This window comes from Colletotrichum acutatum, assembly GCF_030867785.1.
Source record: "Colletotrichum acutatum strain CBS 112980 chromosome Unknown BDZ83scaffold_230, whole genome shotgun sequence".
In the NCBI taxonomy this organism is placed as follows: Eukaryota; Fungi; Ascomycota; class Sordariomycetes; order Glomerellales; family Glomerellaceae; genus Colletotrichum; species Colletotrichum acutatum.
The window spans coordinates 1-24,134 of record NW_026849224.1 but is presented as its reverse complement, the minus strand read 5'-3'; the positions used below and the strand labels follow the sequence as shown (position 1 = coordinate 24,134).

General features: G+C 44.5%; 6 protein-coding genes and 1 non-coding gene across 7 annotated transcripts; 2 read left to right on the top strand and 5 right to left on the bottom strand.

Moving 5' to 3' along the window:
• Positions 1–752: 752 nt before the first annotated feature.
• Positions 753–1,879, bottom strand: BDZ83DRAFT_713324 (phenylacetaldoxime dehydratase; the record flags this gene model as incomplete). Its single annotated transcript, XM_060511631.1, has 1 exon — positions 753–1,879. One exon carries the CDS (start codon positions 1,877–1,879, stop codon positions 755–757), a length of 1,125 nt encoding a protein of 374 aa, XP_060357770.1.
• Positions 1,880–3,093: 1,214 nt separating this feature from the next.
• On the top strand, positions 3,094–4,855 carry BDZ83DRAFT_745680 (uncharacterized protein; the record flags this gene model as incomplete). The annotated part of the gene is made up of 9 exons (XM_060513192.1): positions 3,094–3,243; positions 3,314–3,341; positions 3,417–3,588; positions 3,646–3,782; positions 3,839–3,893; positions 3,959–4,024; positions 4,079–4,208; positions 4,336–4,595; positions 4,765–4,855. 9 exons carry the CDS (start codon positions 3,094–3,096, stop codon positions 4,853–4,855), a joined length of 1,089 nt encoding a protein of 362 aa, XP_060357769.1.
• A 2,579-nt stretch (positions 4,856–7,434) lies between these two features.
• Positions 7,435–8,173, bottom strand: BDZ83DRAFT_657964 (uncharacterized protein; the record flags this gene model as incomplete). Its single annotated transcript, XM_060510997.1, has 3 exons — positions 7,435–7,758; positions 7,867–7,897; positions 8,010–8,173. 3 exons carry the CDS (start codon positions 8,171–8,173, stop codon positions 7,435–7,437), a joined length of 519 nt encoding a protein of 172 aa, XP_060357768.1.
• Positions 8,174–9,229: 1,056 nt separating this feature from the next.
• BDZ83DRAFT_770536 (uncharacterized protein) lies at positions 9,230–10,216 on the top strand (the record flags this gene model as incomplete). Its single annotated transcript, XM_060515348.1, has 1 exon — positions 9,230–10,216. One exon carries the CDS (start codon positions 9,230–9,232, stop codon positions 10,214–10,216), a length of 987 nt encoding a protein of 328 aa, XP_060357767.1.
• A 316-nt stretch (positions 10,217–10,532) lies between these two features.
• Positions 10,533–11,907, bottom strand: BDZ83DRAFT_736100 (uncharacterized protein; the record flags this gene model as incomplete). The annotated part of the gene is made up of 5 exons (XM_060512985.1): positions 10,533–10,711; positions 10,772–10,834; positions 10,891–11,208; positions 11,257–11,707; positions 11,815–11,907. The coding sequence occupies 5 exons, from the start codon at positions 11,905–11,907 to the stop codon at positions 10,533–10,535; spliced, it is 1,104 nt and encodes a 367-aa protein (XP_060357766.1).
• Positions 11,908–13,241: 1,334 nt separating this feature from the next.
• On the bottom strand, positions 13,242–14,317 carry BDZ83DRAFT_657961 (Ser-Thr-rich glycosyl-phosphatidyl-inositol-anchored membrane family-domain-containing protein; the record flags this gene model as incomplete). Its single annotated transcript, XM_060510996.1, has 2 exons — positions 13,242–13,716; positions 14,040–14,317. The coding sequence occupies 2 exons, from the start codon at positions 14,315–14,317 to the stop codon at positions 13,242–13,244; spliced, it is 753 nt and encodes a 250-aa protein (XP_060357765.1).
• Positions 14,318–23,768: 9,451 nt separating this feature from the next.
• Positions 23,769–23,857, bottom strand: BDZ83DRAFT_t319. The gene has a single exon. It is a non-coding gene; the product is annotated as a tRNA-Asp (tRNA).
• Between the last annotated feature and the right edge of the window lie 277 nt (positions 23,858–24,134).

Sequence of the window (24,134 nt, the reverse complement as noted above, 5' to 3'; positions counted from 1 at the left end):
GCGCCTCAGAACTCGAATTTCACTTGAAAACAGGAATCTACTATCTTCTGTTACACGTATTAGTGCAAGTCTCTTCGCTATGTGAGAGCTGTCATCAACAGAACGCGACTTCTAGCAAGATTGATCTGAAATTGTCTGACAAAGAAGCATTTGCGCCCCCAACATGACTGGAGGATGGTAATTGGCGGCGCCAGGCTTCTCTAGAAGTTTCGTAAGGTACGAGACGCCGGACGCCCGCTATTTCGTCCCGCCATGCTTGGACTCTTAGCTCAGCTGATGACCCCGAGCTGGCCGGCCGGTCCGGGACCCATTCATCGGGATATAGACCCATTTATCTCCGGATCATCGGGTTCGGGTTTCGGCGGTGCGCTGGTGATGAGCACCCCAACACAAATTCACGCTCAAACCTAGGACGAACTGTCTAATGCGGCTAGAAAATATCAGGGGGTCTTTGACACCATGAGTCACTCATGTGATGTAGGTATTCCGACAACTCAGGAACCACAGTATCTGTGAGCTTGCGGAGCTGTGACATCCGCACGATAAGGGAGGACACCTCACCCGAGAGAGCTACATCAACCTAACTTGATTCAGGAAAGCTCCTAGAGGCATAGTGTGAGTCTCAGACATCAGATTCAGCATTATGGCAGCACGCATTCCCATGACCGCTACGTCACCCGTAGCACCCGCCGAGACTGGAATAATGGCACTTGTATCTTGAATCAACGCTTGGTATCTCGACTCTATTGTGCGACTAAACTATAGCCAGCAAACCAGTGCCTGGGTGGCAGCCAACGTATTCAAACAGTTGCTGCTCAGGTTTAAGCACCAGCACCTCGTGGAAAAGACGGAGCGATACGTTATTCTCCAGCTTCTTTGCATACTGCAAGAAGCCTCCAAAGATCTCCAAATGCGTCGAGTGTTGCTTAGCCCATCCCTCTAGTGAGCTCAGCTCATCGAAGAACGCCAGTCCAAAGGTGCGATCCTTATCGGCCTTGCCGGTCACGGGATCAATCAGATCCATGAACCGGCAACTGTGGCAACCAACTTCCTCTCCTTGATCACGCAGGAAGTTCATTCCCTTGATTAGGACAGGGTGCATAGTGTTGAGATAGAGCTCGCGCTCCTCGGGCAGCGTGTCAGACCAGTCTTGGCCAGAGCGAATAATGGCCAAATTGCGCTTGCCACCGAGTTTGACTCTGCGAGGTGATGATGTTGTGTGCCCATTGGCTTCCGTGCCGTTGGTGTCGTTGGTACCGTTGGTGTGGTTTGTCGTCGCCGGTCGTTCAACTTTCTCTCCAGCGAGTTCGTCATCCTGAGCAGCAGCCATGCGATCTCGCATGCTACCCCAGTACACATGCTCCTGAATCGGGCCCCTGACACATTCTCTCATGTGTGCGGCACCCTCGGGCACTTCGTTGTTGGAAAACACCGTCTCGAATCGGTCGATCGTCGGAAAGAAGATCTCTAGGAACCATCCGTTGCTGTTTGACGCAGCGTCGAGCTCCTCCCACCATTGTTGAAACCCTGAGTCGATGGCCCATTTCTCATAGGCTATCTTGCTGGGCCAGTATGCCAGGTGAGCAACGTTGTAGTAGCCCTTGTTGTCGGTGACGGAGGCCCACTCGGCGAACTGAGGGCGGGCCTCGGCCTCGACGGCCTTGGAGGTGGTGAACTTGGTCAACTGCGCGACGGCGGCGCCATCTGCGTTAGCTTGAGAGGTGTACTGGGCACCGATAACAGCGAAGACGAGGTCTTTCGTGTCCTTGGGGAAGCTGGCGCTATAAGCTGGGAAAGGAGGTTGAAAGCCAGGTGGTGTCTTGGCAGCGATCTTTCGGGGGCACTGCTGGAGGTGCTCTGGGATTGCGGAGACAAGCATCTTGCGTAATACGGGTAATGGGATTGGTGACAAGGGGGGGTAGAGAGCAGCAGGCCGAGGAGAGAAAGTCGGGGGACTATGCTTTTAAGCCACACCAAGGAGCCAGGGACCTGACAGATACCAAGAAGCGGAGGAACAAGGCCGCATCTTGGGAAGATGGTCTAGGATCAAGTTGAAATGCGATGCTGAGATGTAAGTACAGGGATGCTTGACGAGAAGCAGTCGGGAAAGGCCGTGTCGTTTCCTAAACGATCAAGTCCTGGGGATTGATGGGTTCTCTCCCTACAACCTTAGTTGCGGCTCCCAATACCGACCTGGCATAGTTTCGAATCGTTGTTGCATCATGGGACGAACCAGCATGTCGGAAGATCCGACTCGTTATCTTGACGATTGCAAGCCATTTCTGTCTTGTTTGCCCTCAACCCAATTCCGCATGACTATCCCATATGGCTCTCAATCCAATGTCTCGCGTCCACGAGGACAGTAGTGAGCTAAGAAAGAGACGGTTGGCTTCCCCGGGCACTGACTTTACGCTAAATAGATGGCGCACCGAGACGTCTCCGCAACAGGAAATAACAAAGAGACATTCTTCAGCGGGACGGCAAACGCATGATAGATATGACTGCGCGTCACGTCTTGGGCAGCACTCGGAAAGGTCCCTCTCGCAGGGGTCGCAAACTATTGACATCCCGACTAACGTTCCACCAAACGTGCAAACTCCACCCGCGGTGGGCAGAAGGACGGCCTTAGGCTTCCCAGCCAGCTGCAGCCTCAGAATTGCAAAGACAGGCGCAGATCTATATTGCGAGCCCCAACACTAGTCCTCCAAAGACGACTTTCACGATTCAGGTACGGATGGGGATTCTGTTCGAAAGGCCCCCTTTTCTCACGGCAGGATGTCGGAATGCAACTCAAAGTGTCAACATGGCACCACAAGGTCCTAGTTTGACCCCCTGGTTCTACAGTGTTTTTCTGCTTCCAAGATCCCAGAACTGGCAAACACGCGCCTTGGGCATGACTGGATTTGGACAGCGGGAATTTTGTATAATTCATGCCTGGCCCCAGCAGAAGCTTTTTGCTTCCTGGGTTGAAAAGGGAGGCCACATCACATTGCAGAGGTGAGGGGCGAAACTTGCGGACGAGAGACCACCGCAACTGCATAGCCCGCATCTTCCCACCCGGGCACTCCCCCACCACCAGCACCAGCACACACCATGGCGACGCCGTTCCAAGTCGAGGCTTGGACCGAGTATGCCATCGGCTTGCTCGTGCTCCTGATACGCATAGTCTATCGGACGAGACTCGTTGGGACCAATTGGGAAGGAGATGATTATTTCGCGGCCATCGCGGTGTTGTTCTGGACGGTAAGGGTTCCAGCACTTAGCGCACGACCGCTTCGAAGATAGAGTTTGGAGCTGACCCTTGGGTTTCTAGGGCGAGTTGTTGATGCTTGAGATGATCGGTGAGGATTTCGTTGACAGCCCCCCTTACTTCGCGAGATCGGATCGAAATCTAACTTTCTTTTCCTCCGCTGCAGGTCGATATGGTAGCATCACCGGAATGAGCGATGCGATTGCTCTGACGCTTTCGGACCAACAAAAACAGTCAATTGTCATTGGGAGCAAATGCCTCCTGGCGGGATGGGTTCTCTACGTTACCCTGATCTGGTGCTTGAAAGCATGCATGCTTTTCCTCTACATGAGACTCACGTACGATTCATCGACTAGTCCTTCTACTTGTGGAAGTTTAGCTGACGTTGTGAATAGACTTAACTTGCAGCAGCAAAAGATGGTGAAGATAACTGCTGGAGCGTGTGTTCTATGTTACGTCGCTACAGTGCTGGTTATCATGACGAAGTGCATGCCAGTACACAGGAACTGGCAGATTTATCCATACCCTGGCGGTTCGTTTCTCTCCTGGCTCGATTTTGAGGGACCTCAGGTTGACTTACGGATACAGACGCCTGTGCGCTGAACATTCCCAACTACATTGCACTGGCAATTACCAACGTTGCGTATGTCTTTCCAGTGGCACTTTAGAGTCCTGTGCCTCGTGGAAAAGGTTCTGACACAGAGATAGAACCGACATGATGATTCTTTATATCCCCATACCGTTGCTATGGTCTGTACAGATGCCAATGGCTAAGTAAGTCAACTCAGCAGCAAACTGAACTTTGGAGTAAGTGCTAATAATGACTAGGAAAATCATTTGCTCTCTGTGGCTCTGCACAGGCATCTTCATCATCATTGCCACGCTTCTCAGGTGCATCCTCTGCCTGCAGGATGCAAAGTCGATCAACCTGGGCACCATTTGGTCCATCAGAGAAACAGTAAGGCCCACGTTCCTCATCCAATTTACCTTCCCCTCCCCCCCCCCCCTTTCCCTTTCCGATCCGGCAAACTCTGATTTCGTTCTCGTTCACCCCCACTGACCCCGGCTTTTTCCCACCCCGACAGTTCGTCGCAATCCTAGCCGTCAACGCCCCGGTCCTGGGTCCTTGGATCGCCAAAAACGCTTCGGCCGTGCGATCCCGCACGTCAAAGAACCGCTCCAAGACGGGCGGCCAAGAGTCAGCTAATCACATTGTCACGATTGGCGCGAAGAGTAGCAGTCATCGTCTCGATAAGCTGACCAAGGATGGCCGTTCGGCGAATATGGGTTGGACCGAGATTGATAACGACAGCGAGGAGCGCATCATGAAGAGCCTACATGACGTGTCTGTTTCAGCTAAGCGTTCGGACGAGGAAATTCGCAGTAATACGGGAAATATTCATGTCAAGACTACGTTTGAGATCTCGAGGATGGCGTAGGGCTTGGTTCGGCGAGACAAAACACCACGATATCCATGTTAGATAATGTACAGTAAACGATTGGCTTGTAATTAGTGAACAAGCCCGCCCCAAAGGCGTTGGAACTTTAGTTCGTAATATGAAGAGGAACACTGACACGTCGTGTCCATCGGTGCTTTGGTGTTAGTGCGAGCCTGTGATCACATATGTGGTTTCTAGCCCTCTTCTTTAGAGCGATTGTTATCGCGTCTTGGTTCAGACCAAACGCTCGGGCGCCAACGCTTTTGTTCTAGCTGTGCTACCGGAACACTCCAGAATCCACGAGACGAGACATCTCAGGACCCGGCTTAGTGCCATTCGCTTTTGGTGCGCGGCCAAGTGATGGAACCACGTTCAACGGATGTCTCCCGCGCTATAGGTCAATACCGGCTTGCGGGGTACTCAGGTCCGCCCAGATAGGCAAACGACAGTTGCAACACCCATGGAGCTGAACCGATGAAGGTTCTCGGATTTCTTGGTACTCGGTAGATGGACAGGAGGTTGAAGAGAGCGGGACTGCGGAGGGATCCACCCCGCAGGTCCGCAACACACCTGATTGGAGGGATCACAACAACACCTCGTCCTTGTAGCCTGCAGAATAACATCGCGATCTCTTTCCAAACCTTGGTCTTTGATTTCATGATGTGCTGTTCATGAGTAAGTATCCTGGCCAACTGATGTATCATATATGATAGTTACTAAGGCTGCGATAGCTGCTGCAACCTGCTGGAGTCCTGCCAGGTCTCGTTTCCGTCTGGCAGGCTTCGTGAATCGTGTAGCGCCTCAGATGACGAGCATGTGCCCTTCTCATTCAGGGGCATCAAACATGGAGGTTGGTCGAAAGTCATCTTGGAGGTCGTGAATCTCTTTCTTTATTGCTGTGGTCAGAAAACTTTCCATCTTCCAATGTCGAGTCGAAGCTATCCATTTTTCCAGTCTTTGTTTTATTCGATTCGCCTTGGATAGCATATGAAAGGCAGACGATTCTTCGAAAGACCGTGTCCACACGAAAAAGCAGAAATCCGACCCCTTGATGCTGGGATGCTCTCGCCATGGTCGCGGAATAGCATTACCCGGCATGCGTTAGTAGATTGTCGCACTTGGCATGGCACCATCTAACCAAGCCCGTCATTTCTCTTGCCAACTCCAAGGAGCACCATCATCACACTTTGACGACATGCAACCATTGGTATTGCGACTGCGAGCTTGTTTTGTTTATTTTGTTACTGGCTGAACCGCTTGCACGCCTTTATCATTTGAGATCCAAAGCTCGGTGCAATTTCCTAAGGAACCGAACCCACGCAGCAGCACTTCGACTTCCGGACTCCAGCCTCAAGTAGTCACCGAAGGACACAGAAGCTACAGAGCGCTTCCCAAAGCTCGACGCATAACGATGACTTCAGTTACCGAACGGCGCGACCCGAGTGCAACCTAGTATACAAATGACCAAAACGAGAGCAGTCGGCAGGCGGCAGAGTCCATTCGACAACTGCTGATGCCTTATGACTGAAAGATACGCTGTTTCCTGAACCAAAGCACAAGCAATACCGAAGATCTGGGCTTCCAGACAAGATAACATGTGTAGGTTGCCAAAGTTTGAACTGCAATACCTTCTACGCCCATAGTGCTCCACTGATGAGGCGATAGTCTAAGTAATCCCATGTTCGATGTCGAGCCAGACAATTCTGGTTTGTCAGAGGATCTCAGGGCCCATCATCCATCATCCCAAGATGTACCTGACAACTGAGTCTTCCACGACTCCATGATACCTTTCGTCTCTAAATGAACCTAATAGGTCAGCTGGAGGGCCGTCATTCTCCGGTCTAAACAACTGGGAAGACCGCCAAATTTTCATACAACGCTCAGTGGATGAATCAGGGCCAACCATTTAACAGCGAAAGTTTAAGATCATGCCAGTGACGTTGGATAAGCCGCAAGTTCCCGAATCGCTGATTTCACGCACGATAAACACCATTCATGATATTGCTGTTCATGGGAGGGACCAGGCCACGTAGCAACAGCAGCACCCAGCATACCACCATAGAACTGAGGATTTTACTGAGAGTTTAGTGACTTTCATGCTACGTAAAGCAAGTTGAAGTCTCCGACTGGCAACTTGACGTTTACTGTTGTCTGAATGTGGCCCACAGCGGGGATATTACAGCAGTTCAGACCGCGATTTTAGGTTAGTTTCCACCATTTCGAATTGAATTTCTCAAGTCGCCCAGGTTCATTCAGAGCGTCAAGTGCCTATAATTTGAGAACGGTGAGAACTGCAAAAACCTTGATGTGCTCTAATTGAAGCGAAATGAACTGGAATTCTTTGTACACCCTGTTGAGCTTGCCTGACAGGAAGAAACTCAATAAAGAATCAAGACCCACCAGTGCGATATCCCTATCCTGAAGGCTTGGATGATGACCTAGCCCGACGTCTTCGTCAGCGGGCAAAGGTCTCCAAGCTCCTTCAGGATCATCGCTGACCAATAACCACCGACTGACTACCTACTCTCAGGTGACTTCTTGAATAGCCTGAGTAGTTTCAACCTTTCTCACAATGGACCCAGTCACAAGTACCTAGTAGTACCATAAGCCCTCGCAGACATTCATGCAAATGCCTTCTGAAGAAGTGTTGAGCCAGACCTCTTTGTTCACCTCCCAGATATCTTCGGCCCAATTTTGTTCTATTGGCCAACCCAGGAGGCCGATTCCTCTGTCTTTGAATGGCCGCTATATTGTAGGAAAGGTAGACTCGTGGTTTTCTGCCCAGTCTGGAAGATCCGGAAATAATTCTGCATAGATTTTCCAGTCACCGGATCCGACTTCCAATTCAACCAGTCCGTCCTCTTGACCCCACTCCAGATATCCCTTTCTTCCAATGTCTAGGTCGACCCGACGAAGACTGGGGAGAGACTTTAAGATTTCAACATCATCGAAGTTGATTGGCGTAAAGAAGCTGCCGTTCCCAACGTAGACTTTGCTCATGCGCTCGACAAGTGGTTTGAGTGCCGCACGAGGATGCCCCACAGCACTCCACGCATCGTTGTCGACAACCTAAAATTGATTTTTCTTCGGATTGATTAAGACAAAGTTGCAGATACCTTTCTCTTCTTGCGCCTGTGAGCACAAAAAGTAGAATTTGCCAAGGACCATGGATCTTACCTTCCGATTGATGTGAAGTAGACTGCGAGTACTATTGAACCGACTTTGTAGAGCATCAGGAAAATTCAGGTCGGTGTCTATGAAAACCAAATGAGACGCCGAACGCTTGACTGTCGTTTCTCTCCATCTCCCAACTTAATTACGGAAAATCGTTCCTCTCAGCTTGGAGAATGGCATGATTCATGACGTCGAGGACAAGCTCGTAAGGCAGCTTTGAAGCTCCATTGAGTGCGGGCAGATGAGTCTTTGCGCCGGTTTTGGTCTCCGCAGTGCTGAGCGCATTGACATCTTCGTCGGCAGCGCCCATGTTGATGGTGTCTGGTCGCGGGTGTGCTAATGAGGTAGTGACTGGTATGAGACGACCCGGAAAGCTTGTCCTGGTATCAACAACGGAAGTCAGCAATGTAGGGACGAGAAGACATGTATGCTCAATTCTTCCCACCGTGCTTGGGAAGAGGTCAAGTTGTTCGACGTCTCGACTACTGCCCGTGATTTGGTCAGATAAATGGCACCCAGACATGGATCCAAGATTCTGGGACGAAGTTGTGGACGGCAGCTTTCAAAGAGAAGAGAAGATCAGGAGGATATCTATCAGTTGATGTGGGTGGGAGTTTTTGAAGAGCTCAAGGCGGCCCTGCGGTGGTGTAGAGTAAGTACCTAGGCAAGGTAAGGCAGGTGAGTTATGAGCAGCACTTTCCTCCCCGATGTCCCTACCTACCTACATATCTCAGTCACATGATAGTTAGATCAGGTAACAACTTCTCAGAAAGGCGTCAACTTGTCGGATAGGAAGTTACGGCCAACGCGGTTGAAAAGCGGAAGGCACCAATGGTCTCAGTCAAAACAGGCAGGAACAAACAAGACTCAAAAGAGCAAAAGGAAGCGACGGGACGTCATAAGCTTTGTTTTATAGGAGCGCTTCCGTCTGAGGCAGATATCTGAATTGAGTGCGTCCAAACGGACCTTTCTCGTTAGGTGGCAGGGCGGTGAACTACTCTGCAGCTTCACCTGCGGCCTGCCTGATTTCATAGGTTGTCTCACTTGAACTCTCACTCACCACGGTATATGGAGGATCTCGATCTTTCTTCCTCTCATAGTTTCTACTACTTCCGCACACGAAGTTCTTCTTCTCTACGTTGCCCACTTTTTCTAGGAGGAAAGATTGAGTCTCTTCCTCCCATCCATCTACATGACTATCACCCGTTTGCTCCTGTCGCAAAGGTAGATCCAGCGAGAAATCAGTGAGAAGACCATTTGATTCCCTCATCTCAGCTCGAGCTAATTCATATTACTCCAGATTCCATCAACTTGACACGCGAACCTTTCTCGACAATCCATCCCTCTCATGCCCGGAACCCGAATCATGCCTCACAACAACAAGCACAACAAGGGCCGTCAAGGCACGCGGGCTCCCAGGACCCAGTCCCCTAAGCCCATTTCCCTGTCAAAGGGTCTCCAGCCTACTCCTCCTGGCAAGACCGGACCAGCTTCTCTGTCCATGGACATCGTCCTGCTCATCATTGACGCCCTCATCAACGACGCCTCGTCCAAGGAGCAGGGGTTGAACTGGGGCATCGCATACAAGCAGGACACGGCTTCGAAGCTCGTCCTTACCGACATGAACATGAGCGACCTCAACCACATCAAAGCCATGAAGCGACGATTCTCTCGCATCCGCATGGCATCTCAGCTGAACCAAAAGTCCCGCGCCCTCGTCCATCAGACATACCGCCGCCTCCCCAGAGCCAAGATGAGCCCGGCTGGAATGGCTGTTGGATTCATCATGACGGCCTGGGTCCTTCCGTCCATCGACGATTTCGTCGTGGCTTTTGTATTCCTGGGCGGACATATTGAAGTCCTCGAGCGTTACGCCGACTTCCTCGGAATGGCGCTCCATCTGCCTACTCCCGAGGGACTCCAGTTCATGGAATGCATCCAGAAGTTCAAAATCATGCTCCCCCAGGACTTGGACAAGCACGTTCACGCTGCCATGGTGCTTCCCAACCTCGAGGAGCTTCACTTGGCCTATGCGATGACTCCCATCTTTGGCCCGTCCCGTCCCCATCCCGCCAAGCACGCCGGCATCGTCCCTCTTCGCCGCACCGACTACGAGGACTTGGCTGACTGGATGATCATGCACAAGAAAACCTACAGTAATCTCTACAACAACATCTTCAAGGAGAAGGGCACTAAGGTGTACGCTTGGGACTGCGAAATTCGGAAGGCGGTCTTTGAGATACTTCTCACCGAGAAAGGCGTTCGCTTGCGCACCTTGAGTGCGCCCAATTGCCCTGCTGACTGCGAATGCCGTAAGGTCGGCGAGTCTCAAGCTTCTGCGACTTCTACTTGAAGTCGCCGCGGGAGTAACTCCGACGTCACAGACGGGGTATCCAAGTGTTGGTCGCGATTCAGACGGGTTGGCATACACGAGTACTTTAGCTAGTAGGCAGAAGGATATCTTCCTCTTTGTACTAAAAGAGCTGCAATAGGAGGCATGGGATGTTGTTGCGATGCGATGGCGGACAAGGAGATAGCCCTCGCGACTCTGCCTATCTGTTTAGATAATCTTCAACAAGTCAAGCATTGCACTGTTTACCTTCTGAAGTAAGCTACTCATTCTTATTTCTTGTCCGTGACAGAGTGCTATATAACCTCATAGAGACCCCTCACGCTTCAGCAGCGGGAGCAGCAGGCGGGGCGGCAGGCGTCGCAGGCTGAGCCTCCGGAGCAGCAACTGGAGGCTGGGCAGCCGGTTGTCCCTCGGCAGGCGGCGGCGTAGCTTGCTGCTGGCCGTTACCCTTGCCCTTGCCTTGTCTTTGAGCACCACCAGGGCTGATGTTGATACCTGACGTGATGATAGTCAGTAAAGGGGTCATTAACAAAAGGTGGGAATGAGACGTCTTACCAGACTTGCCGCCGACAGATGTGCTGCCGTCGCTACCCTTCGTAATACCAAGATTCCCCCCAACTAGTGTCTACTGTTAGCCATCAACGGCTTTGGTTTGTATGATGCTGAGAACTTACTGTTCTGAGCTTGGCCATCAGTACCGAGAGTGATGCCGGCATTGTCCTTGAACTGCTCGGATTCCTTCACTGCCTTGGGCTGTCCCTCAGCAGCTCCTTCGGCAGGCTTTGCTCCCTCCGAAGGTTTCGCGCCCTCAGCAGGTGCGGCTCCTTCGGCAGGTTTGGCTCCCTCGGCAGCATTCGCAGGCGGAGCCTCGCCAGCCGGCTTAGCCTCTCCGAGCCCGGCGCCAGCACCCTTTTGCTGAGCTTCCTTCGCAGCTTCATTGGCCTTTGCGGCCTCACCAGGGTTCGCTCCGAGTCCCTGCTCAGCCTTGGCAGCTTCACCGGGGTTAGCACCAGGGCCGCCCTCACCCTTCTACTTTCCACCACCGGCAGCAGCACCTGCACCAGCCTTCTGTCCCTCACCGCCAGCAGCCTTACCCGGCGCAGCGGCTCCCTCGCCAGCATTAGCAGTGCCGTTGTTCTTCTTCTTGCCGTTGGCCGCGTTCAGGAACGCGTCCAATGCGCCGTTCCCGGTTCCTCCGTTGTTGCCCTTGCCCCCAGTGGTCCCGACGTTGCCGCCTCCGAGATTGATGCCGCCGATGGTCAGGCCGGCGTTGTTGTTGGCGGTCCGGTTGCCGGCGACATTGGTGCCGGGTTGACCTGCCGCGGCCTGGCCGTTGCCGTTGCCTTTCCCTTTGCCCTTGCCGCCGAGTTGAAGGCCTCCAGCGCCACCGATGCTGATGCCTCCGTTTTCGAAGCTGATTTGTCTCTTTTCAACGGTGGGCTTCTCGACTTCCTGTCTTACGAGGACCGCGGCGCGGCCGGCGACGCTACCCTATGGTGAAGAGCCATGTTAGAGACCGCAATGAAAGAAGTGCGAATGATACCAAGATATGGTCTGATCCCTTGGTAGTACTGAAGTGCTTGGACAGGATGGCTTACAGAGAACAACTTTGACTGCCCTTCTTGGCGATCACAGAGCCCAGTCTCGCCAAGCGCCAAGAGGGCGACGGCCACCATGGACGAGAAACGCATCTTTTATAGGACGAATCAAGGAAATACAAGAAAGAGAAGTTTACTAAGTGCGAAGATAGGGCTGCGCAGCAGCAAAGAATGTAATGAAAAGAATTAAAAGAGTAAGCCACGAAGCATCAAGCCTCAATTCTATGCAAATGGAAAAAGACAAGAAGAACAACAATAACCACGAACCAAGTGACAGACGAGATGAAGTGGTGAACAGTCCGGGGTAAAGAGAAAATGAGGGAACCGGTCACTTACAGTCCCACACATCACCCAGAAGAGGAACGACAATAAGGGAACGACATATGGAATCGGATGTCGTCAGAAGTGCGTTTCCCCAGTGTCCGCAATACAAGAACATGCTTACTTTGGACTAGGCTAGCTAGTTCTACCGGCCCCGTGTTTGGCAGGGTGACGTGGACGTGAACCCGGGCCGTTGAACGTGGTATCGAGAGAGAGCCCTAGACAGTAGAGCCGCATGAAGCTCTATCTACTGGTGCAACAGGGACTCGCCTTGGGTGCTCGGGCCCTACGAGGGGGGATCTCTTTCAAAACCTTCAACTTTAGGCGTGTTGTACGCCGATCCAACTTGCCGGGTATGGAGGAAACCCTGCAACCGCAGTGGGAAGACAAAAAGTAGGCAAGATCCAGGGGAGAGATGCTATTACAACGCTTGTCAAGTTGGAGGATGTGGCTAGAACCATCGCCAAACACTGACCAGGCCGGCACGGTATGGCTGGCGCGCATGAGGTGGGATCGGTTTTGAGTGACATCGGACGGCGCCGCAAGTGGTACCGTCTCCACCATCTCGGCACGGCTTGGCGTCACGGAGCTGCGGCAGCGTGGGCTATTATTGGCGTTGCCAGAGTTGCTTGTTGTTTCTCTGTTTTGCAACTCTCGCAAGTTTCCGGACTTGCAGTGCAGTCACGGGTCTGGAATCACGTTCAACGAGACCAATATTTCTTGATTTGATGGTATCTTTTTTTCTGGTTGTCATGAGACATTTAGACATTAAAGTAAAGCGCGGACACAAAGAGAAAAGGGAGACGTGATAGGCTTGATGTGGATGAGATGGGGCTTCAAGGGGAGAGGGTATTGAAGTGATTTCGAATATCGGCCTTCATTTCGTAACCTCAGTTCCATTTTTTGTCTTCTGCCCAAAAAAGTATTACGCCAAACCACCAACGTCCAAGAAAGTTTTTTGTCTCAAAGGAGACAACGCAAGCTGCAAAACCCCGATTTTCCTCCTGGTTTTCCGTTCCCCGGTTGCGACCACAAACTTCACATTAAGGCCGTTTGTTAGTCAGTCGTGGAGAGTCTTGTCAGTGTAATTGTCACGTTAGATTACTCTAACATTTGCAAGCACCAGTCGGGGCCAACTCCAAAGGCAGGTAAGTGGTACGGTAAATGGTAGTCACCTCCTCGTCATGCTTGGCGCTGAAGGAGCCGGTCGGGTAGGGAGCGCCGGTGGCCTCGGGGTGGTGAGGGGGCTTGGTGAGAGTTACGGGGTGATGGTAGTCTGAGGCCCAGCCAATGGTGTCAGGACATGTGCCATGGAAGACGGGGGCATCGGGAGTGGTGGCCGGGACGGCGGCGGTGGTCGTGATGAAGCTGCTCTGGGCCGCCGAGAAACCGCCCGTCGCCGTCGCGGTGGAGTTCTTGGAAAGGGTCTTGCTCACCGTGACAGTGACGGTGCTCGGCGGCGCGCAGGTGGAGGGCGAAGCCGGGGGCAGCGTGGTGGGATCGGTGCAGTCGGATCCGGTGACGGAGAACTTGGGCGTCTGCGCGTAGATCACGTAGACGTTGGTGCCGTTGATGGCGTTGCTGTGTGTTTGAATTGCGGGTTAGCCACAAAATTACCTCTCCCCTTCGCATCAATCTGATTTGACCCCCTGTTTTCTTTCTTTTTGTTTTGGAGTGGTTCACTCCGCTCTTCATTTAAAATGACCGTTGCAGTGCATGACTCGTCAGATTCTGACCCCTGCCCCGGAACAGGCTAATCGGGGCACAGTTCAGGGGTAGAAATGGGAATTCGAGATCGCAAATGGTCAAGAGTCAAGACAACTCGACAAGAGAGAAGAAGAAAAATGAAAAAAGGCGTAAGAGCCAGAGACAGGACACTTAACAAAAGAAAGAGAATGTCTCACAATTGGTAACCGTCAGAGTTGAGGGTGGAGCAGGGAACGTCGATGGAGGCAGAGCCGGCGGCGGTCTCGAGGTCCTGGGCCAAGAGGACGTAGGAAGGAGGCCAGTTGACAAAGTTGACGAGGAAGACGCTGAAGGTCGAAGGGTCCGTATCGACCGTGTTCCACGACAGCTCGTAGCTCTTGCCCTTGGCAACGGTGGAGTTGGCCGAGGGGCTGGTGAACTCGATGGCGGAAACCAGAGGGGCCGCGAGGGCGAGGGCAACGGAGAAGTAACGCATTTTCGGTGGAGTTTTTTTCGGATCCGGATAGTATTAAAAGAGTGACTGGGATCGGTGAGGGAGCAAGAGGGAAAACCTGAGAGTCCGGTGCGAGTTTAGGGGGGGCATCGCGGCCATTATGTGCTCTTTGGGAGGTCGAGGATTCGGGAAATTGCCCATAGGCATCAGCTGTGTCCGCGCCGCAAAAGGGGTGGAGTCAACCCCGGATCCTCTCGGCCGTGAAATCTCCATCGAACGACGCGGAGCCAAGGGCCCAAGGCAAAAGGCAAGTTCGTATTATCGTCCACGGCGCGCCTCGGCGTTGGCAAGCCGCCTACATGGAGAGAGTCAGAGATTCTTCCTCGCAAGGGGGTTGTCGGTGCCAGTTGGGCGGTTCACGATGGCGGGCATGTCACTCAAGACAGGACCGTGGCACGGATGGTACTTCTTGGAGCGGTTAGAGTGGCCTCATGTAGCGTCAACCTAAGCGAGAGCAATTAAGCAGTTTGCGGCACAGTTTAGCCCGGCTTTGCTGCTCGGCCTCTGGTGGCTGCTTGGTTCACCACTTTCTGGTGTGGTTTGTCCGTTGGTGTTTTGAGGGGAAAAGGGGGAATTGCTGGCCCAAACCGGACGGCTGACTGCTTCACAAGTTCATCTGTTCCCAGTCTATTGGGCGCCCGAAAAGTCGGCAGGGGCTTCGATTGGGCGTGCGTTGCTGCGCCAGGAACTCCTTTTCCCCACGACCAGTCCCAGTTCCTGAATGGTTCCTGAATCCTACTCAATTTCAACCTTCAGGCGCCATCCCGCGATATTCCAGGTAATTTTAGGTGTGTTCCTACTTCCAGACGAGCCAGCTTCCCAAATCATGACGGCCGGCTTCTCACCAGCTCCTTTGCGGCATGGTGCGCGTGGCGTCAACCTAATTCAACAAAGCAAACGACTCAGTCTGACTCTCACCGTGATGCACTTGCACCGATCCGGCCGTCGCTCATGTCATGACTTCCGAAAGGTCGCCCGCGCCGCAATCTCAACATCCTCTACGACAGCGGTTCGCTGCTTGTTTCCTTTCTCCCCCGGTTCGAACAACCAAAGTCCCCGCAGGAGCCGCAGGATGGGAAATTGGAAAGATGCATGATGGATGAGCCTACGGGCGGAAGCAGCAGGAGACTCGTTTGGCACTGGACGCGGAGCTTTGCCAATGTCGTTCGGATCGGCTTCATCAAAGGTGAATCAGGATTTTGATAACTTATTAACAACAGGAGATGGGAAATAGGGATCCAGCGTATTTTCCTTCTGCTGGATCTCATTTCCTCTGCAAGAGCGGGTTCATCGAGGAAACGCGTCTCAGACTGGAACAAACGCGAGGTGGGCTTTCGGAGCCTGCGGGCCCACGATCCGCTATTAGAAAAGGAGGGGTTGCCTTTGTTCCGTCTTGGCGAATGAGGCAAATTTTGGGGAATAATGGGATTAATGAGCAAGACATGCGCCGCACAATGTGTCCATTGCAATATTAATCATGAGCGGCTCGCCGCTGTGTATACAACTACGAGAGTCAGTTTATATTAAGAGTCTAGCCTACGTAAGTCTATATTAGGGGGATTTTAATATATAGAATCTAAGCTAAGGAGTAGAGGTTTTTAGAGCGGAGGTTCTATAGAGGTTTTATAAAAGAAAAGTATTTAAATAGGACCTCTATAAAAGCGGCGTAGTGAGCCGTAGTAATATCCGGGCTAAGGCTCGGATTTATTAATCGGGTCTAGTTTATAATATATACCCCCCTATTTTATTTTTAAAGTAAATCTATTATTAATTTATTTTTTAATTATAAATACCCCGGGTAATTAACCGCTTTATTTTAATTCGCTAGTTAGCTACCCGTAGTCCTTTTTATTAATTTCTATTAAGCCCCCCCCCTTTATAAAAAGCTTTTTCTTTTTAACCTTTATATAACGATTTATAAATACTCTAATTTATTTATTTTTGCGCTTTTATTATTTAAATTTTATTAATTTATTATAGAAATCTAATTTTTAATAAACCCGCCGTCCCCGCTATCGTTTTTTATATATATAATCTTTTCTTTACGCTTACGCGCCTATATATATTTAAAAACCTTTTTTTAATTTAGGAAATAGTTAAATAAATATTTTATATATCGCCGCTACTATATTTTTTATATATTACTACTCCGCGGCTTTTTAGCTTTTTATTTATTATTAACGTTTTAATAATTTATCCCTATTAATTAGCCCGCCGCTACTACTATACTTACCGAGCCCGTTACTTTATTTAATAACGAGGGTAATATAAATAATAAAGAATTAAAGTTTAGTTTTAATTCCGAGCTATTATCCGTTTATTTTTTTAAGGACGAGTTAGATATTTAAATAATATATTAAACCTACGCGGCGTATCCGTTTTTTATTTATAAAGTCCGTTAACTTTATATTTAGCTAACGTTTAATAAAAAAAATAAAAAAAAAAAAAAGGAAGAGGAAAAAAAAAAAGAGTATAAGCTTAAAAAGGCTCCTATACTAGGCGCCCTATATAAGGTCCCCTACTTCTTTTATATATAAGCGCTAACTAAAGGTAGCGATACTTTAATTAGCGTTAACTACTACGACTACCTCTATATACTAAGCCGCCGTTATTTATTTATTTATAAGTTATTAATTCGTTATAAAGCTAGAGGTATTATTTACTATATTATTTATATTAATAATAAAGCTAACCGTTATTACGACCCTATATATTTATTACTATTATTTTTTATTTATTTTATAATTATTAATTTATTATTTTTAGCTTAACGACGCTATTAAGGCTATTTAAATAGAGTTCTTTTAAGTAGTTAAAGAGTACTATTAGCTATTAACCTTTATTACGGGCGACCCTGCTTTTAAAGCCGTTATACGTCCGCTCGATATCCGTTATTTATATATCGCTAACTATTCTTTTTTTATTATTAATATAAGGACTTTATAAATACCTTTAGCTATTTATATATCGCCGCTATTATTTAAATTAAGGTTAAAAATAAAGAGGCCCGCGTTTATTATAACGCCCGCGCTATAACTACCTCCTTTATTATTAAAATACTTGCCCCCTGCGCGACCCTTATTAACGTAACCCCTACTTATATAACTTTTATTACCGCTTTTATTATTACTTTTATTATTAAGGGCGTAGCCTTTTTTATTATAAAAGAGGCTTATATTATTAACGAGTATTATTAGGCCTTTATTTCTTTTTATATTACTATAGGTACTTCTTTTATATTCTCTTTCTTTATAATTAATCCGTTTCTAGGCCGTAGCTTATTATTAGCTTCCCTTTATTTAGGCCGGGAAGGGTAGCCGGCCCTCGGTCTTTAGACCTTAAGCAGCCCTTTTTTATATTTATAGTATTATTATTAGTTTTATATTATGCTTTACGGGGCTAAATAGTCTTTTAGTTTATAAGCTTTAACTTAGTTACTTTTTTACCTTTTATTTAATACCTATTTTTTTTTTATTATCGTAATTTATATAATTACTATAGGCTTTTAGCGCTTTTTAATTCTATTTTAATAGCTCGGGTCGTTATTAAACTTTTTAATAGGCCTATAGTATAGTTCGAACTCTTTTAGGGCGTCTATTAAACGGAATAAAGATAGGGGTTTTTATATTAGCTTTTAATAGCCCTTTTATTTAACGAGGACTTTCCTTTACTATCTACGGTTTATACGTTTTTATTATGCTATAAATATTTTTTTAATTAATTAATAATCCCCGTCGTTTTTTTTAATTAGAAGGGGCCTTTTGTTCGTCCGCTATTAACTTAATAAAGGGTTATTTATTATACGCCGTAATATATTAATATAAAAATAGGGGTAAATATTATTAAGTACGTTAAACTATATAATAGTGGGTTTTATAACTTTAATTATTTTATATTTATAATATAGTTAATTTAATTTTTTATTAGGTCTAGGAGATTTATAATTACCTATATATAGCTATATTTTATTACCGATTTCGAAGCGCTTTATTAATGCTCTTTATCTATTAATTAAGCGCTCTATTTATTTTTATAAAGCGGCTATAGCGGCTTAAGCGAACTTCGTTATTTTTATAAGTTTTTATATTATAAAATCGGCTTTTATTTCCCGCTCGTTTACTGCTTTTAATACGCTTTCTTAAATCTTTAAGGGCTTAACGTTATACCTATACTTTATAAAGAAAAGTAAAAGCTCTATTATTAAAGTTATTTAGTTATTAAAGTTTAGTTAAGTAATTAATAGCTAGTCTTTTTAATTATCTTAGGTATATACGATTATACGTTATAAAATTATTTTAATTTCCTAGTTAAATCGTTTAGTTAACCTATCGGTCTATAAATAAAAAGCGGTATTTAGGTACTACTTTATCCCTACTTTTATATAGAATCGGTATTAAAACTTATTAGTTTAATTACTATTACGATCGTTTATAATAGACCGAGGTATTTTATAGAATTAGAAGTAGTAATTAATAAAGCGGTTTACGTAGGCCTTTACCTCTATAAATATTATCGGTTTAAAAATAACGGATTTTATAAAGCGGTTAATTATTATTTATAAAAACTGGGCGCTGTTTTTTAATAATAGGGGGAGGTTAATAATAAAGTTTATTATTAAGTCGCTTTTTATCCGTTCTAATACTATAAAAGGCTATAAGAGGCTACGTTTAGTTTATTATTATATAATACTCTTTTTATAAATATTATAATTTTAAATAAACCTCTTTATTACGCTAGACTAGCCTGGCTAGTAGAACTACTTAGATAAAATAACTATAGTAGCGTTTTTACTAAAGTAGTTCGTTATTAGAGATTTATAGTAATATTAAATTATTTTTATTTAGAGTGTATTATCGTTATAGTCTAGGTCTTTATATTTAAAGACTTATAGTTTTTTTTATTAAATTAGTTTTAAAAGTACGTTAATATTATATTTTACGATTTATAATTTAAGGTTTAATTTAAGGGGGAGCGCCTTAGCTCTGCTCGATACTATCTTATATATTTTAAAATATTATTTATTTTTTATTTTTATTTTATTTTATTATTACTAGAGCTTTATATTATTTATAAAGATATTAGTTTCGGGTAGCTCGGGTACTTTTATAGTTTTAATTCGGCGGACCGCGCTAGTTACTAGCTAAGTAAAGTTAAGAATTACTTAAATAATCTTTCCCTTCTCTTTTTTATTATTTTAGTTAGTTAGGGCGTTTTATTTATATTTAAAGAGCGCGTCTAGGGTAGTTAATAAACGGCCTAAGTAGTATTCGATTTTAAAATAGTATTATAAAAGTTATTTTATTTAATAGCTTTAGCGCTTAGTTAGCTTCTATTTTTATATAAAATATTTTAACCTTTTATAATCCGTAATAACTTTAAATCCGCGGGAGCTCTATAGCTCTACGTTTTATATATTTAAATAAAATATTATAGCGAGGAGCTTTTTATTATAAATTAAGTAGTTATACTAAGCGGGCGTAAGCTTTTATAAATAAAAAGCGATTAATTAATATATATTTAATAGATCCTCCTATATAAAGGAGCCTCTAAATATAAATTTAAAGTAATTAGTCTCGATAATTATTATTAAATTAGGGTTAAAGCTTTGAAATAAGGGCGCGGATATAAAACGCTCTTTAAGCGTCTCGAAGGTAGCGTTTTGTTTAGCTATTTATTTAAATAGCGCCCCTTTTTTAATTAGGGCGTTAAAAGGTTTAATAATAGTAGAGTAGTTATATATAAATACGCAGTAATAGTTAGTAAAGCTAAGGAAGTTTTTAACTTTTTTTATTATTTTAAATATAAGTTATTTATAAATAGTGCGTATTTTTTTTAAGTCGTATATAATCCTTTATTTTATTTTAAAAATAAATTTAATATATTTTATAGTTTAGATAGAGAACTCGTTTTTAGTTAGGTCGAGATTAAGGCCCGCTACTACGAGGGTATATAATATTTATTATACTTTTTTTTTATAGTCCGCTTTTAATCTATTTAAATATATTAATATATTATCTATATATATAGAAGCGAAGTTATTAAGGAATTCCTTTAAGGTTTAGTTTATATACTTTTAAAATATAGTAAGTACCCTAGTTAGGCCGAATAAATAAACTATTTATTTAAAAAGGCCGTACTATATCTAAAAAGCAGTCTTTTTTTAATACCTTTTAATTACTTTAATCTTATAAAAGGCCGCTACGACGTCTAGTTTTATAAACTACTTTACTAAACTAACTTTTTAAAAAGTTTTATTAATTAATAATAAGGGGTAATAGTCTTTTTATATAATTATGTTTAATATTTTATAATTATAATAAAAGTATAGGCCGCCCCCTAGTTTTTTAATAAAAAGAACGGGGGCTTTAGTAAAGAAACTACTAATTTAAATAAAGCTTTTATTAAGTAGGTCTTTAAGGGTATTACGTAATATTAATAGCTCTTTATAAAATATAAAATAGAGGGGGCCCTAAAGGAGGGGCGCTTTTTATTTATTAAATTACTATTCGAGGTTAATTATAAAGTTAATTTTTAGCCGAGCTAGTAAAAAGGGATATGTTTTAAATAGTTTAAAGAGGTCGCTGTATTTTTCTTTTATTTATTATAGTAGTTAAGAGAAGTAGTTAGTCTTACTTTTTAGTTTTAGGGCTTTATTAATGTTAATAAGGCTAATTATTTAGATCCTTATAGCGTATTTATTTAGCCGGTGCTTTTTTTTATAGCGATTTTATAATATAAAGTAATAAAAGAGGGGGCTCTTAGGCTTTGTATTTTATAGATCTTTTATATTATAGCGCCTTTTTTTTATTTATTAAAGTACGCTTTTATTCCGCCCTTTTTATACTAAATTTATTATTTAACTATATTATATACGACGCGGTTCTATTCTATTTAGGGTTTTTTAAAAAATACGTCTATATCTAGGCCTTTAACGATATATATATATACTTTCTTTATATAACTATTAATCTCGAGGTTAAAAGTAACGACCTTTTTAATCGTAATTTAAGCGGATTTATTTATAAATCTATAAAATCTATACTTCGTTCTATTTATATATAGGAAGCGAAAACGGCGGGCTAGTTAGGAGTTTATTATAAAATATATATTATATCTATAGTTTATTAGCGTTAAAATTTTATATATTTTATTAATCTTTGTAGTAAATAGTGCTAAAAGCCCGCTTATAATCCGTTATTAATTAAATAACTTTTATTTTATTCGTTCTTTATCTATAGGCTCCAGTACCCGATTTTATACTAAAGCTATTTTTTTTTTAAATAATATTTATTATTATTTAAGTTTATTTTTTTTATATAGTGCTCTATAAGCATCGCTTAAGCTACGCGGGCTTCTCGTTTTTATTTATAGTTCTTTATAATATATTTAACTTTATTATAATTAAAATAGTACTAAGTCTTTAGCTTTATTAATAGCTTCGCTTTTTATTTAGGCTTTATAGCCTTTATAGCTTTAATTATAATTATATTTCTATTATTATTAACGCGTTCTTTTATTATATAATATCCTTTTTATATTAGAATCTAAAGGTTATACTAGTTAAAGTTATAGCCTTTTATATTACTAGTTATTACCTAGACGTTATAGAAAAAGCCGGTATATAACGACTTATTTTAAAGCGTAGCGATTATATATTCTTTTAATTATAAAGCTAAAGTATAAGTAAAGTATTAAATCGTAACGTCTGCGGGCTATTTTTAGTTTCTAGCGTTAATTAGAGTTTTTTTAAATCGGGGTAAAAATATTATAAACTTTTTACCTTTTTTTATAATTATTATTAATAGTTCGTTAAGGGCGTTCCTAGCTTAATAAAGGTTATTATATATTTATAAAAGGTATACGAAGAGTTCGTTAGACCCTCGTTTCCTATTTTTTTTTTTTTTATAATAAAACTAGTTTATTATTTTTTAAACCCGAGGGGTAAAGTATAAAAAAATAAAGTATCTCCGTTTTTTATTAGTATAGTAAAATAGTATATTAATAACGAGCTTATTATATATTTAGGCTTTTTAAATATTATATTCGTTTTTATTACTTAAGAACTTCGCTAGGTTTAATAAGGGTTTTTTATAAGGGGCTCCGTTATTAAAAGGCGTTTTTAAACTAGCGGGGGTTTTATAGAGGTCGGGTTTTTTAATAAAAAGTATAGGGGGTCTATTTATTTATTAAAGCTACTTTTATAGTAGCTATAAAATCTCGTTAGACTTTTTATATTCGTATTTTTATTTTATTATATCCGCCGCTTTTTTTATTTTACTTTACCTCTAGGTTTTTATTAGCTTTTATAGGCCCTAAATAATCTATTCCTAGGTCTATATTATAGCTCCCGCTAGCTAAGCGCTTAGTAGTACATTAATAGTTATATTTACTTTTATTATATAATATAATTAATAATAAAATAAATAAAAAGAGGAGCTTAGATATATTAAGAGTTTAGTTTATATAAGTCTATATTAGGGGGATTTTAATATATAGAATTTAAATTAAAGAATAGAGGTTTTTAGAGCGGAGGTTCTATAGAGGTTCTATAAAGGAAAAGCGTTTAAGTAGGACCTCTATAGAAGCGGCGCGGTGAGCCGTAGTAGTATCCGGGCTGAGGCTCGGATCTACTAATCGGGTCTAGCCCGTAACAGTTTGTAATACATACATACATCTTATGGATATGCGCAGCGCTTGTTGAAGTCTGCGCGTTGCCATCACACTTATTCGCGTCGTAGCGAGATTCGACGAGGTCGAAAGAACCAACCACATCGTGCTGGTGCGCCAAGGTTCATGGCCATCAACGCCTGAGTAGTCTACTGAACTCGTGGCTGACTGCAGGAGACAAACACATGACCCCTTCAGTCACCAGGAACAAGCTTAAACTATCCTCGACGGCTTGAGGCCCGCGTCTGTCAGACCATGCTGTTCCAACCACAGGAAGTGGGCAACGATCGTACATCCTTTCTTCTTACTCCCAGTCATTTCGTCTGGAAAATTGGTCAGCACGGGTAAAGAAATGATCTCATCTTTTCAGCCGATGATGGGGAGCTTGGCTATCTTGATTATCCGTTGACTCTGTTCGACCTCGGTTCCGGTGGGATGCGCACCAACTGACTCCCGACAGAAGGACATCCTCGTAACCACCAACTTAGCTTGTTGTGTAATTCGACAACATATATGTGTTTTCATTCGTACTTCTCCGGATCCCGAAAGTAGTTTCTTCTCGAGTTCGACATGCGATGGCTAGTGGGAAAACCGTGCATGTACGAACGATGTTATGAGACAGGCCATACTGACCTACTTCCATGGCATTCAACTTCTTGTTGCACCACTCCAATCGAGCGGAAGCATTCCAAAATGTACTGAAAACGATCTCCAGAGCATCAAAAGCCTAGCGATATAGCTCATCTAGCCAAAAAGCAAAAGATTACTCCTCGACGGGGAATTGAACCCCGGTCCCCTGCGAATCGTTGAAGTTTCAATGACAAGCAGATATCCTCACCACTAGACTATCGGGGATTAATGGATGTTGACATCCAGTGATAGCTTGTTAGAAGCTGCAGCCTCGAATGGTCTTAAGTAGGGTCGCATGAGGTCCGTGCGGCCTGAGCATGGGCGATCTCACTTGCGCCGTATCCTTCGCTCGCAGAGATGCAACGCTCGTAATGACACATACGACTACTATCTTGAATTTCAGAACTCTTAGCTGCTCAAGGTCTCGACTCTCGAGTTTCATGAATTGCACACTGTCTTGGTGGTAGCCGATGCAGGTTTCCGTTAAGTGAGAAAGGCCCCC